Below are 16,041 nucleotides of genomic sequence, written 5' to 3'. Positions count from 1 at the left end.
GATAGATAGTTAGATATGATATAGATAGGTAGATAGATAGATATGAGTTAGACAGATAGATAGATAGATAGATAGATATGAGATAGATTGATAAATAGATAGATAGTTAGATATGATATAGATAGGTAGATAGATATGGAGATAGATAGATATAAGATAGATAGATATGAGATAGACAGATAAATAGATAGATATGAGATAGATAGATAGATAGATATGAGATAGATAGATAGATTGATAGATATGAGATAGATAGATATATAGATAGATATGAGATAGACAGATAGATAGATATATAGATAGATAGATATGAGATAGACAGATAGATATATAGATAGATAGATATGAGATAGACAGATAGATAGATAGATAGATATATAGATAGATAGATATGAGATAGATAGATAGATACCTTCCTTGCTCTATTCTCAGTTGATCTGTATCCTGGGTTAATATATAGACATCAGGTTATATATTTATATACTGGGTTAATATATATAGAGATCTGGACTTGTGTATACACCCTTTTTTTATGTACATAAAGATAAAGTGTTACGGATACAGAGAGAAGTGTTTCTTTCTTTGGGAGTTGACGCCCTCCAGCCTTTGTATAAAGAGTGTGAGTATATATTTATAGATTGTTAGATTATCGTGTGACACAATTTCTCATGCTGTGGTCAGTAATCGGTCAACAGATGGATGGGACAGTTTTCTGACAATATTTAATATTTTATGTTTCACTGAGTTTATTGTGATGTTACCTGGGTACAAAGCTAAACTCTAATGTATGTTATTACTATTTATTAGGAGTATATTTTACAGGAATTTCAAAGCAGGGTCTTGAAGCAGTGATGTTTATTAGCTCAAGTGTCCTAATAAGAACAGTTACCCACTAGTTTGTGGTACTAGTGATCTCAGAAGTTACAGATGATATAATCACATGGTCAAACAGTCCGCTTTTTATACAGATTTACACAGATACCCTGGCAGGAGGTAATCCAGCCTCCTGCCCCTCTAACCAATCCAGGTGCTTCATGAAGCCTGTACATAAATCAGCCTGCAGGGGTTTAACACCTTGTTACATTGCTGCTAGCAGCACCACAACGTCTAAGGTTTTATATTGAATGTTAACCATCAGGATATAACATTTTCTGTAAACTTGCTTTTAACACATTTAACTTGTAAAATTCACATTAATCTGTGATCACTTGCATCCTGAGTCTTACACACTTGTCTACCAACAAGTCTAATTACCCCTCTCAGTGCTTTCAGGCTCAGTAGACTTTTTGGTCACTCAGTGATGCAAAGGTCTAATTAACATGAGATTACCTGTCTCCAGTCAGTTGTAAAAACACATCCCCTCAACACATATGCCTACTTTGGATTTCCTCTAGAAAAGTTACAAAACCCAAACATGATATACTGTCTCAGAAATCAATACCTCAGAAATCGGTAAATTTCTAATACACAGTATCAAAAATCAGTACATTTGCAATGATATAAATTGGCACACTGCGTTAATAATTTAAATATGTTTATACAATAAGTTATTTATAAGTGATCCAGCCACACTTGGCCTTGTTTCCACATCAAAGGCTTTTTGGCTGCAATTCTTCCATGAAGACCACTTCTGCCCAGACTTCATGGGTGTACCTGGGTCCCATTGTTTTTTTTCCAGTTCTAAGACAAAGGGCTGGAGAGCGGTACAATAATGAGGGTCTGCAGGATACAGTGAAGCATGGTGGAGGCTCCTTGTAAGTTTGGGGCTACATTTCAGCAAATGGAGTTGGGGATTTGGTCGCAATTAGTGGTGTCCTCAATGCGGAGAAATACAGGCAGGTACTTATCCATCATGTAATAGCACCAGGGAGGCGTCTGATTGGCTCCAAATTTAGTCTGCAACAGGACAAGGTCTCCAAACATACAGCCAATGTCATTAAGAGCTATCGTCATCGTAAAGAAGAACAAGGAGTCCTGGAAGTGATGATATGGCCTCCACAGAGCCCTGATCTCAGCATCATCCAGTCTGTCTGGGATTACATGAAGAGACAGAAGATTTGACCAAGCTACATCCACAGAAGGTCTGTGGTTAGTTCTCCAAGATGTTTGGAACAACCTCCCTTCCGGGTTCCTTCAAAACTGTGTGCAAGTGTCCCTAGAAGGATTGATGCTGTTTGAAAGCAACAGGGTGGTCTCATCAAATATTGATATGAGTTAGATTTATCTTCTGTTCATTTACTTTGCATATTGTTTTGTTAATTGAGAAAAATATGCTATGAACACCTCACTTTACTTTGCAGCACTCTTTCTACACCAGCCTAAAACCCTTACACAGTAGTGAATATATATATATATATATATATATATATATATATATAGAGAGAGAGAGAGAGAGAGAGAGACACATACATAGATATATAGAGCTCTTATCACTCAGCCTTCTAGAAAAGTGACTCTTCTGTGCAGGAAAAGGGGAATTATCCTTATTAGCTGAGATATGTGTTTTTTCCTGTTTTCTAGAAGTAAAAAAAATATTGAATAGTTCCTAATACATGAATGTGAATAACTCCCACAAGAAAACTGCATAAAAATACCTTTAAATTAGCCTCAGCTCCCTGAGTTCAACGAGAGGCTAAAATAACAGCAATGTCTGTGTGCATCCAGCTCCTGAGTCAGCAGTGAGTGGATAGTTATCTGCTGGACCTGTGCTAATGTCTAATCAGCTATCTGTGTGCTGTAGGCAGCTGCCTCCCTGCCTGACCTTGCTATTTAATATATTCTGTATTGAACACAGCAAATAACTACTACTACTACTACATATACATTACATTGCCAAAAGTATGTGTACCCCTCTAATTACTGTATATCCAGCAATATAATGTATCTGATACAATGTAATATTCCCCATCACAGGATGCCAAAACCGGATGCGGATGAATAACTCATTGCAGATAGGTATTATAATTAAGGGTGCAGTGCACTGCTGTATATCACTACAAACACACTGATATTCTTTTATATTGTATTTCGGTATGGGAAATGTATTACTTTCTAATGTATTATGCCAGGTTAGAGGAAGTCTGTTTTGCTGAAAGCAGGAAATGCTAAGTAAGTCTTTTAATCGCAGAAGTCACAAACATATGCTTAGGGGGTCGTAACCAGTTGTCACGTCTTGTTAGAGAGTCAGGAACCTGTCTGAACAATGTAGACTCAGGATACAAGTAATTTAGGATATCACAGATTGCTGTGATTTTTGTAAGTTAAATTGCGTTAACTCCACATCTAGAGAAATATCACATCCTGATGTTACATTATCTGATGTGATATCAGATGCTTCGGTGCCTGGTCGGATCAGGGGGTTGGTTTATCCCCTGCCAGGATTTGTTTCATAATCTGTATAAAAGGAGCTCTGTTTGGCCATGTAGTATCATTATACCATTTATACTCTGGAAATCACTGGTACCTCAAACTAGTGTGTAACTGTCCATGTTAGGACACTTGAGCTAATAAACATCACTGCTTCAAGATCCTACTTTTACGCCTACTTACCTGCAGCAATTTCTGTACCCTACAGATTAGACCCAATCTAATCTGTTAGCCGTTTGTTCTGAGGTTGGACCCAGCACCCAGTACCAACGCTCTGCCCGCTACGGCAGTTCTGGCCAGTGTGATAGGCCAGGGGGGGAACCATTCACAGTACCCTGATCTGAAGGCAAGAGGTCAGGGATACGAACCAGGTGCCCAGTGAGGGGGTACATTAGCAGCATCAGTTACCCAGAAGGATGCGGTTCCAGGTGCTGCAAAGGAGTCCAGTGGTGGCAGCAGGAAGCCCCTCCTGCTGCAATTAGAGGGTGCAATTTGGGATGGTGTCAAGGCAACCCCAGCTGGTCCCCAGTAACACACGGACAGGTGGCATAGGAGGTCCATCCTGTCTCACCGCACATGCAACAATATTACATATATACAGCAATATAATGTATCTGATACAATGTAACAAGTGCAGCAACTTGTTGTTTTGGTAAATCTTTACAGACACTAAAAGGGAAATCACTGGACGCAATAGGATATGAGCTGAGCCAAAGGCGTCATTAAAAACATCATTCGGTCTCTATATGAGTTTATCTATGGAGGTAGATTGTATTATCGGTTGTCCCTTGTGGCCGATTATCAGTAATTAGTGAGAGGATCTGTCCAAAGCTTATTCTGAGATTTAGAACGATTAGTCCAAATAAAAGACATCTCAGCTTATACTATAATATTCAGCTTCGACATTAACACAATTGGTCTCTGTCTACTTTTGTCATCATTATTCAATATATTTTATTGATATTGTTGAAGTAGATGCAAAAATATCTAAAAGACAAGTTAGTCATTTAAATAACAACACAAAATGATAACATTGGTAAGAAAACTTATTATATTGCCGCAGGATCCAATAAAAATGTATAATGCAGAAGAATTTAAAAAAACAAACAACATTTATTGTCAATATAATCCAGAGAACTGAATTATCAAATAAGAATTGTGTGATTTATTTTATTAATTCAACAATTTGTAACGTTAGTGTGATCTTTCTATTCGTACACCGTTTCATGGAAGAAACCTGGAGGATTGTGTGTCCTGGAGACAGTTGCGGATGGACAGTGAGAGACGTAATGACCATTATAAATCCGCTGCTTGTCCTAATACTGGAAGGAGGATCAGGCTCAGAAAACATCTGGATTTTATTTAGTCTTTTTTGGATCCTTGTTTTCTAAGCTGAGCTCGAAATCTAAAGGAAAAACGTAAAGACATTTGTAATATACTGTATAAAGGTAAATGAAATTGTGCACAAATAATACACTGTGGCCGATTCATCAAAACACACTGAGTGCAGCCCGTGTTTGGTATAAAACGTACGTAAATGGACTCCGCCCAGTGCTGGGTTCAACAAAGAGCAGGGGGGTAAATGTATCAAGCTGAGAGTTTTCCAGCGGGTTTGAAAAATAGAGATGTTGCCTATAGCAACCAATCAGATTCTAGCTGTCATTTTGTAGAATGCACTAAGTAAATGACAGCTAGAATCTGATTGGCTTTTCAAACCCGCTGGAAAACTCTCAGCTTGATACATTTACCCCCAGATCTCAAGATACATGTACTGAAGATTCAGGAGCAGGAATTTTATAAATTATAAATTGCCAAAGAATGTAGTGGAAAAATATAATAACTGAATTAATGTCACCTGTTATTACATTGGCATTAATGATCAAACAGTACAAAAAAATGGAATTTTTTATTTATTTTTACCCCATGAAATATATTTATTAGGATGTTATTAATGTCTACTGGGCGTAAAATACATTTTTACAGTTGTTCCTGATACAAACACATGTTATAGCTGTATACACAGCCGTCATCACTAGTACTCAGCACTTACACCAGACCTGTAACTGGAGCAAGAGATACGGTAGAAAAACAAGTAACTTTGAGACGACAAGAGCTGGATTGGGACGCTACTGTGTGCGCTTGAGTTTGGCAGGTTCTTACTGTACATTGATTACGGCAAAACGTCCCTTCCCGTCCTGTTCACTTCCTGAAATTGCAGAGTGTAGTAAGTGTCCTTAATTCACGAAGACCCAGCGGACAGACCTGCGCTACTGCTGTATGTTCTGGATCTGGGTATGCGCAGAGTGATTTCATGTACGATACGCTCAGCATCAGCAGATACGTGTCTTAATGAATCAGACCCAGTATGTTCACACTGTAGTAATGGTGGCCTGTATAGGTCACTTAGGATACTGCTACAAAGCAACAGCGCAAATGCCATTTTGCATGACACCCTGTATAAATTAAATTATGCATAAGTGAGCTTTAAATTGCAGGATGTGATCACTGAAATGAGAGGATAGTGTCGGTGTGGGGGGTGGTGTATCGGGTTGCTCCCCAGACATAATGGGAATATTTTGGGTACTCAGGAGGTTCTGCACCGTAACTTCTAGACGCACACGTAATATGGACAGACGCGACGATGCTCATGTTTCATATACGACATAAATGGGGATAGACAGAGCAGATTCAGAAAAGCAGAATGTGAACGGACTGGTGGTTGGACTCTGGATAACACAGTTACCGCCTCACAAGACCAGCTATAGTTCTCTTATCTCATTGATTATTAGAAATTCTTGTACTGTGATTGTCTATATGAATATACCCGGAGTGAGCGGCTGATGTGTGTTTTATATATACTCTGGGTGGGGTCCAGCGTTGGCGTTAGAGGATTCTGAGTGTTTCAAAGGGAGCGAGTGGATCAGGATTCCATGAATTGAGCGCTGTGCAGAATGCGCCGCTGGCCCCCACTCATTACTATGGGTCTGCTGACTACTGATCACGCTGAGACACAATCAACTGTTATTAGATTGTAAGCTCCTCTGGCAGGGCCATCTTTACCTTCTGGTTCGTGTCATTGTATATAATTTGTGTCACGATCCCCTCACTGTACAGCGCTGTGTAATATGTTGCACTCTATAAATAAAGAGGTAATAATGCTGCAGAGAAGCTGAGCACTAGTAGTATCTTCCATAAGTGAATTCTATACCGCCCCATATACTGGCAGTGGTTGGAGCCAGATGCACTTTGATTTGTCCCCTGTGATTCTGGCCACGACTCATAAATAAGTTGCAGCTATAATAAGTATTATATAGTAGTAAAGGATTTCTGAGTACAGTAATAAAGTCACCCTGAGACGTAATCCGGGGATAATAGTAGTGAACAGGCGACATCTGGTGGCAGGAGCAGAGAACTGCATTCATACAAATACGACGTACATACAGTCCTTTACTACCATATTCATTCTCTTATTATTATATACTGGTGACTCCACGTGTGTCTCCCTAGATGACGTCTGGGTTATAATAATAATGGTTTTCACAATCACTGATAGATCAGCAATTTCTTACTTGGCTCTAATCGCTGCCATCCGACTGGTGACAAATGAGATATAACGATCGACCAGCACCTGCGGGGGGAGGAGAACAATTAGGAGGGGTCTCGGAATACGGGAAAACTATGACCTGGTGGTTGGTAATATGGGAAATATTATGTTCATAGTAACAGATGAACTGGGGGATTCCACTGATTCTACAAAGTAAACCGCACTTTTGTCCCCAATTTACTGCCTCTACCTTTAGAGAATCCCCTTTATGTGAGATTAGTCTAATATGATTGTTACCCTCCCCTGGTGGTAACTTGTGCTCTTAGGGGCACACTGGGGGGTGATTAGATGGCTACCACACCCCTGTATATATATGTACCTACTGTATCTATATGTACCTACTGCATCTATAGGGTTTTACTGTCTATATCTGTATATACTGTATCTATATGTACCTACTGCATCTATAGGGTTTTACTGTCTATATCTGTATATACTGTATCTATATGTACCTACAGTATCTATAGAGATTTACTGTCTATATATGTATATACTGTATCTATATGTAGCTAGGTGTAATATCACTCACCTGGTTCTGTTTGTACATGACAGGAAATGTGAATACTCCAATTATACCTGTAAGAGAGAAAAGTTGAACTGTATATAAATATATTGTCGGAGAGATAATTAATACTCTCTGCCGTCACATCAATACTCCCTATATTAATACGCCCTACAACCACATCAATACTCCCTACATTAATACTTCCTACAGTCACTTCAATACTCCCTACATTAATACTTCCTACAGTCACTTCAATACTCCCTACATTAATACTCCCTACAGCCATGTCAATACTCCCAACATTCACTTCAATACTCCCTACATTAATACTCCCGACAGCCACAGCAATACTCCCAACAGCCACGTCATTACTCCCTACATTAATACTCCCAACAACCACAGCAATACTCCCAACAGCCACGTCAATACTCCCTACATTAATACTCCCGACAACCACAGCAATACTCCCAACAGCCACGTCGATACTCCCAACAGCCATGTCAATACTCACTACATTAATACTCCCTACAGCCACGTCAATACTCTCTACATTAATATTCCTTACAGCCATGTCAATACTCCCGACATTAATACTCCTTACAGAAACCTCTATACTCCCTACATTAATACTCCCAACAGCCACATTGATACTCCCTACATGAATACTCTCGACAGCCACATCGATTCTCCCTACATTAATACTTCCTACAGTCATGGTAATACTCCCTACATTAATACTTCCTACAGCCACATCAATACTCCCAACAGTCACGTCAATACTCCCTACAGCCACGTCAATACTCCCGACATTACTACTCCTTACAGACATGTCTATGCTCACTACATTAATACTCCCAACAGCCACGTCGATACTCCCTACATGAATACTCCCCACAGCCACGTTGATACTCCCTACATTAATACTTCCTACAGTCATGTCAATACTCCCTACATTAATACTCCCTACAGCCACGTCAATACTCTCTACAGTCACGTCAATGCTCGTTACATTAATACTCCCGACAGCAACAGCAATACTCCTTACATTAATACTCCCTACAACCACGTCAACACTCCCTATATTAATACTCCCTGCAGGCACATCAATACTCCCTACATTCATACTCCCTACATTAATGCTCCCAACAGCCAGAGCAATACTCAAAACAGCCACGTCGATGCTCCCTACATTAATACTCCCAACAGCCACCTCAATACTCCCTACATTAATACTCCCTACAGCCACGTCAATACTCTCTACATTAATATTCCTTACAGCCACGTCAGTACTCCCTACATTAATACTCCCTACAGCCACGTCAATACTCCCTACATTAATACTCCCTACAGCCACTTCAATACTCCTGACATTAATACTCCTTACATATACCTCTATACTCCCTACATTAATACTCCCAACAGCCACGTTGATACTCCCTACATGAATACTCTCGACAGCCACATCGATACTCCCTACATTAATACTTCCTACAGTCATGGTAATACTCCCTACAGCCACGTCAATACTCCCTACAGTCATGTCAATACTCCCTACATTAATACTCCCTACAGCCATATCAATACTCCCGACATTAATACTCCTTACAGACACGTCTATGCTCCCTACATTAATGCTCCCGACAGCCACATTGATACTCCCTACATTAATACTACCTACAGCCACGTCAATACTCCCTGCATTAATACTCCCTACAACCACGTCAATACTCCCTATATTAATACTCCCTGCAGGCACATCAATACTCCCTACATTAATACTCCCTACATTAATACTCCCTACAGCCATGTCAATACTGCCTGGTACACAAGGAAAGATGGCTTCTCAGATGCTGATATGTTTGTTTGACACATTGACCAGGTCAGTAGTCAGTTTAGCTGCACACAGGAAGGGCGAGATCACACAAAGGTGTTGATGCATGATGGCACAGTGGTTAGTATTATATAGGGTGGCACAGTGGTTAGTATTATATAGGGTGGCACAGTGGTTAGTATTATATAGGGTGGCACAGTAGTTAGTATTATATAGGGTGGCACAGTGGTTAGTATTATATAGGGTGGCACAGTGGTTAGTATTATATAGGGTGGCACAGTGGTTAGCATTATATAGGGTGGCACAGTGGTTAGTATTGTATATAGGTTCGCACAGTGGTCAGCATTGCCGCTATGGATTCATGTGCAATGTTCATTCTGTGTGGAGTTTGTATGTTCTCCCCGTGTTTCTTTGGGTTTCTCCACACAGTACAAAGACATAATGGAAGAATAATTGGCTTTCTCAATGTGTGTGGTAGGGAATATAGAGTGCAAGCTGCAGTGGGGCAGAGATCGATGTCAGCTAGCGCTGAGTAATAACAAATGATAATAGTGATTATATTCCCCCATCCCGGACATGGCGATCACAATATGGAAAGTTTGCACCATACACGATGTCTGCTCAATCTAGTAAGAAGTGAAGACCTTGTACAATCATATGGGGGGAATCCAAGAAAAGATGGACGCCGCTCTCTGACAGTTATATGTGTTTATTTGTATATATGTTCTTTTGTTCTGTTTTTGGGTATAGTACATACTATTCTGTTACTTTTCTGTTCCCCTCTTTATCCATGTCAGTAAGACGGACATGTGACACTACGCAGGACGGTTATCTGTGATACAGGTCTGAGGGTACAATCATAAGAACACGCATGTCTACAGTGTGACTGGCATAATGGCCACGTAATAGTCTATTCTTCTGCATTAGGTTGTGGTACCCACTGTAATATCTACACTGGTACAATATCCCACCAGCCAATCACGCGTTGCCTCTAATACCCACCACAATTACATCCTCGCTCCAGTCCTCCAACAATCAAGTCTTGGGTCCTCCAGCATTCTATAGACGCTAAGGTAACCTAACTACAACACAAGGGGCATTATATAGGGCGAGGTGTCCCGATGTGGACCCCCTCCTTGATTATAACATCTAGTCACCTGACTGAGATAGAACTAAGAGCCTCACATGTCCTATATGATCCCAGAGATCTCAGAGGCAGGATTGGGGTCAGCGCTGATCAGTGGTAACGGCTCCTATAATCACTAACAGCACTTACCCAGGAGCAGCAGAGTCAGCCCGTTGACCACAGCTCCAACGTACGTTAAGAGGTAGAGAAGGACTAAGAACTGCAGAGACAAGAAGGAAAGAAACATTAAACCTTGTTGATCTGAACTTGCGAGAGAGAAAGGGGGCGGAGCATCCTCCTACAGATGGCGGCATCGCTGTATGTAAATGATGGGAGTAGGCGGAGTCAGCAACATTCTAGTAGTGGGAGAAGCTGCTGACACTAGCGGTGTTCTCATAATAACTAATCAGAAATCTACTTTCTTTCTCTATACTAAAATAACGAGTTAGAATCTGATTGGTTGCTGTGGACGGCCCCCCGTTTTTTTATTTTCCCCCCCAATATTTAGTCATCTTCCCGAGTGCGTGTCCTATAGATGGGGGTGTGGCTGATGTGGGTGTGGCGGTGTGGGATGGGCCAATCAGGGACATTACCACGTGGCTTATTTTATTTTGGAACAGCGGTGACGAGTTTATAAAACTCCATTGTTGAAAAGTAGAACATGAAATGAATATTAGTATAGAAGGTTGTTTAATAAAAACACAACTTAATTCCTCTCATCTGTATTACATCATCAGCAGCGACTAGCGAGATGCTCAGTCTCCTCCCTCTAATTTGCATGATGTGCCCCTGGCATTAGGTATATAGCTAGTTATTATAATCAGCGCTATAGAATCAGGTGACAGGTTCGGTGTGTAAGTAACGTGTACATCACGTGTTACATGTACATCACGTGTTACATGTGCAACACACTAACGATTAGATACATTTATATCCTTGCAGCAGTCTTGTATAACTGCCACATTATATAATGTACAGCTGTGTGACATTGTGTTACCTTTAGTGACTCCTTTGTGTCCTGCACCAGGAAGAGGCGGCGGAGCGTGGACAGTACGCTAAGGGATAGGATCACAAGGCGGGCGGTGACCGCTTCTACCTGCTGTTCCGGGAGTATGGGCTCCGTGTCCAGGTACTTCCTGAGGAGAGTGGAAACATTGGTAGAATACTCTGCCCACCCAAACAACAATACTCTGCCCACCCGAGCAACAGTACTCTGCCCACCCGAGCAACAATTCTCTGCCCACCCGAGCAAAAGTACTCTGCCCACCCAAACAACAATACTCTGCCCACCCGAGTAACAATACTCTGCCCACCCGAGCAACAGTACTTTGCCCACCCGAGCAACAATTCTCTGCCCACCCGAGCAAAAGTACTCTGCCCACCCGAGCAACAATGCTCTACCCACCCGAGCAACAATTCTCTGCCCACCCGAGCAACAGTACTTTGCCCACCCGAGCAACAATTCTCTGCCCACCCGAGCAACAATTCTCTGCCCACCCGAGCAACAGTACTCTGCCCACCCGAGCAGCAGTACTTTGCCCACCCGAGCAACAATTCTCTGCCCACCCGAGCAACAATTCTCTGCCCACGCGAGCAACAATTCTCTGCCCATCCTAGAACAATTTTTAGATCACTAGACCTTGGTTGGGCACAATGATGATGTAGGACAACATGTCAGGTGATGTTGGACCTATTTGGTGCTTGGCCAGTAAATATCACCCACACCTGGTGCTGCCACTTACTGGAAGGGATTAGCTCCATCTCCTTTCTTGAGTGTGTGCAGCAGTTTACTGTAAACCCAGATTGTAAGCGTTGCAATTAGGACAAGGAGACAGGCGTACGAGGTGACACTGATCACGCTGAACTGAATGAGAGACAGCAGGCACAGGGTGAGTCCGGTGAGACAGCCGGCAGAGAGTGCAATGTCTCTCCAATACAGGAGCTCCGTGACTGAGAGAGAGGAGAGAAAAGGGAGAAAGTTAGAGGGTAAAACAGAAGAAAGAGAGAAGATCAGCACCGGGCACCACCAGAGAGGAACATTGTATCATTAAGTAGGAGCAGCTGAGGATGGTGATTATTACTGTAAGAGATGAGGATGGTGATTATTACTGTTAGAGATGAGGATGGTGATTATTACTGTAAGAGATGAGGATGGTGATTATTACTGTAAGAGATGAGGATGGTGATTATTACTGTAAGAGATGAGGATGGTGATTATTACTGTTAGAGATGAGGATGGTGATTATTACTGTAGAGATGAGGATGGTGATTATTACTGTAAGAGATGAGGATGGTGATTATTACTGTAAGAGATGAGGATGGTGATTATTACTGTAAGAGATGAGGATGGTGATTATTACTGTAGAGATGAGGATGGTGATTATTACTGTAAGAGATGAGGATGGTGATTATTACTGTTAGAGATGAGGATGGTGATTATTACTGTAGAGATGAGGATGGTGATTATTACTGTAGAGATGAGGATGGTGATTATTACTGTTAGAGATGAGGATGGTGATTATTACTGTAGAGATGAGGATGGTGATTATTACTGTAAGAGATGAGGATGGTGATTATTACTGTAAGAGATGAGGATGGTGATTATTACTGTAAGAGATGAGGATGGTGATTATTACTGTAAGAGATGAGGATGATGATTATTACTGTAAGAGATGAGGATGATGATTATTACTGTTAGAGATGAGGATGGTGATTATTACTGTAAGAGATGAGGATGGTGATTATTACTGTTAGAGATGAGGATGATGATTATTACTGTAAGAGATGAGGATGGTGATTATTATTGTAGTAAGAGATGAGGATGGTGATTATTACTGTTAGAGATGAGGATGGTGATTATTACAGTTAGAGATGAGGATGATGATTATTACTGTAAGAGATGAGGATGGTGATTATTATTGTAGTAAGAGATGAGGATGGTGATTATTACTGTAAGAGATGAGGATGGTGATTATTACTGTTAGAGATGAGGATGGTGATTATTACTGTAGAGATGAGGATGGTGATTATTACTGTAAGAGATGAGGATGGTGATTATTACTGTTAGAGATGAGGATGGTGATTATTACTGTAGAGATGAGGATGGTGATTATTACTGTAAGAGATGAGGATGGTGATTATTACTGTAAGAGATGAGGATGATGATTATTACTGTAAGAGATGAGGATGATGATTATTACTGTTAGAGATGAGGATGGTGATTATTACTGTAAGAGATGAGGATGGTGATTATTACTGTTAGAGATGAGGATGATGATTATTACTGTAAGAGATGAGGATGGTGATTATTATTGTAGTAAGAGATGAGGATGGTGATTATTACTGTTAGAGATGAGGATGGTGATTATTACTGTAGAGATGAGGATGGTGATTATTACTGTAAGAGATGAGGATGGTGATTATTACTGTTAGAGATGAGGATGGTGATTATTACTGTAAGAGATGAGGATGGTGATTATTACTGTAAGAGATGAGGATGGTGATTATTACTGTAAGAGATGAGGATGATGATTATTACTGTAAGAGATGAGGATGGTGATTATTACTGTTAGAGATGAGGATGGTGATTATTACTGTAAGAGATGAGGATGGTGATTATTACTGTTAGAGATGAGGATGGTGATTATTACTGTAGAGATGAGGATGGTGATTATTACTGTAAGAGATGAGGATGGTGATTATTACTGTAAGAGATGAGGATGATGATTATTACTGTTAGAGATGAGGATGGTGATTATTACTGTAAGAGATGAGGATGGTGATTATTACTGTAAGAGATGAGGATGGTGATTATTACTGTAGAGATGAGGATGGTGATTATTACTGTAAGAGATGAGGATGGTGATTATTACTGTAAGAGATGAGGATGGTGATTATTACTGTAAGAGATGAGGATGGTGATTATTACTGTAGAGATGAGGATGGTGATTATTACTGTAAGAGATGAGGATGGTGATTATTACTGTTAGAGATGAGGATGGTGATTATTACTGTAGAGATGAGGATGGTGATTATTACTGTAGAGATGAGGATGGTGATTATTACTGTTAGAGATGAGGATGGTGATTATTACTGTAGAGATGAGGATGGTGATTATTACTGTAAGAGATGAGGATGGTGATTATTACTGTAAGAGATGAGGATGGTGATTATTACTGTAAGAGATGAGGATGATGATTATTACTGTAAGAGATGAGGATGATGATTATTACTGTTAGAGATGAGGATGGTGATTATTACTGTAAGAGATGAGGATGGTGATTATTACTGTTAGAGATGAGGATGATGATTATTACTGTAAGAGATGAGGATGGTGATTATTATTGTAGTAAGAGATGAAGATGGTGATTATTACTGTTAGAGATGAGGATGGTGATTATTACAGTTAGAGATGAGGATGATGATTATTACTGTAAGAGATGAGGATGGTGATTATTATTGTAGTAAGAGATGAGGATGGTGATTATTACTGTAAGAGATGAGGATGGTGATTATTACTGTTAGAGATGAGGATGGTGATTATTACTGTAGAGATGAGGATGGTGATTATTACTGTAAGAGATGAGGATGGTGATTATTACTGTTAGAGATGAGGATGGTGATTATTACTGTAGAGATGAGGATGGTGATTATTACTGTAAGAGATGAGGATGGTGATTATTACTGTAAGAGATGAGGATGGTGATTATTACTGTAAGAGATGAGGATGGTGATTATTACTGTAAGAGATGAGGATGATGATTATTACTGTAAGAGATGAGGATGATGATTATTACTGTTAGAGATGAGGATGGTGATTATTACTGTAAGAGATGAGGATGGTGATTATTACTGTTAGAGATGAGGATGATGATTATTACTGTAAGAGATGAGGATGGTGATTATTATTGTAGTAAGAGATGAGGATGGTGATTATTACTGTTAGAGATGAGGATGGTGATTATTACTGTAGAGATGAGGATGGTGATTATTACTGTAAGAGATGAGGATGGTGATTATTACTGTTAGAGATGAGGATGGTGATTATTACTGTAAGAGATGAGGATGGTGATTATTACTGTAAGAGATGAGGATGGTGATTATTACTGTAAGAGATGAGGATGATGATTATTACTGTAAGAGATGAGGATGGTGATTATTACTGTTAGAGATGAGGATGGTGATTATTACTGTAAGAGATGAGGATGGTGATTATTACTGTTAGAGATGAGGATGGTGATTATTACTGTAGAGATGAGGATGGTGATTATTACTGTAAGAGATGAGGATGGTGATTATTACTGTAAGAGATGAGGATGATGATTATTACTGTTAGAGATGAGGATGGTGATTATTACTGTAAGAGATGAGGATGGTGATTATTACTGTAAGAGATGAGGATGGTGATTATTACTGTAAGAGATGAGGATGATTATTACTGTAAGAGATGAGGATGGTGATTATTACTGTTAGAGATGAGGATGGTGATTATTACTGTAGAGATGAGGATGGTGATTATTACTGTAAGAGATGAGGATGGTGATTATTACTGTAAGAGATGAGGATGGTGATTATTACTGTTAGAGATGAGGATGGTGATTATTACTGTA

At 40.0% G+C, this 16,041-nt stretch overlaps 2 protein-coding genes across 2 annotated transcripts; both read right to left on the bottom strand.

Annotated features, from left to right (window-relative positions):
* Positions 1–4,459: 4,459 nt before the first annotated feature.
* Positions 4,460–12,458, bottom strand: RTN2 (reticulon 2; the record flags this gene model as incomplete). Its single annotated transcript, XM_075186168.1, has 6 exons — positions 4,460–4,771; positions 6,936–6,994; positions 7,500–7,546; positions 10,583–10,652; positions 11,430–11,568; positions 12,175–12,458. Coding segments are annotated over 6 exons (642 nt in total), but the record flags the coding sequence as incomplete, so codon positions are not given.
* LOC142100850 (uncharacterized) lies at positions 7,552–10,573 on the bottom strand (the record flags this gene model as incomplete). Its single annotated transcript, XM_075184704.1, has 1 exon — positions 7,552–10,573. A coding segment is annotated over exon 1 (1,731 nt), but the record flags the coding sequence as incomplete, so codon positions are not given.
* Positions 12,459–16,041: the final 3,583 nt, after the last annotated feature.

Source organism: Mixophyes fleayi, chromosome 9, assembly GCF_038048845.1.
Source record: "Mixophyes fleayi isolate aMixFle1 chromosome 9, aMixFle1.hap1, whole genome shotgun sequence".
Classification (NCBI taxonomy): domain Eukaryota; kingdom Metazoa; phylum Chordata; class Amphibia; order Anura; family Limnodynastidae; genus Mixophyes; species Mixophyes fleayi.
Note: the sequence above shows the minus strand (reverse complement) of the source record. Positions and strands in the feature narration are given on the sequence as shown.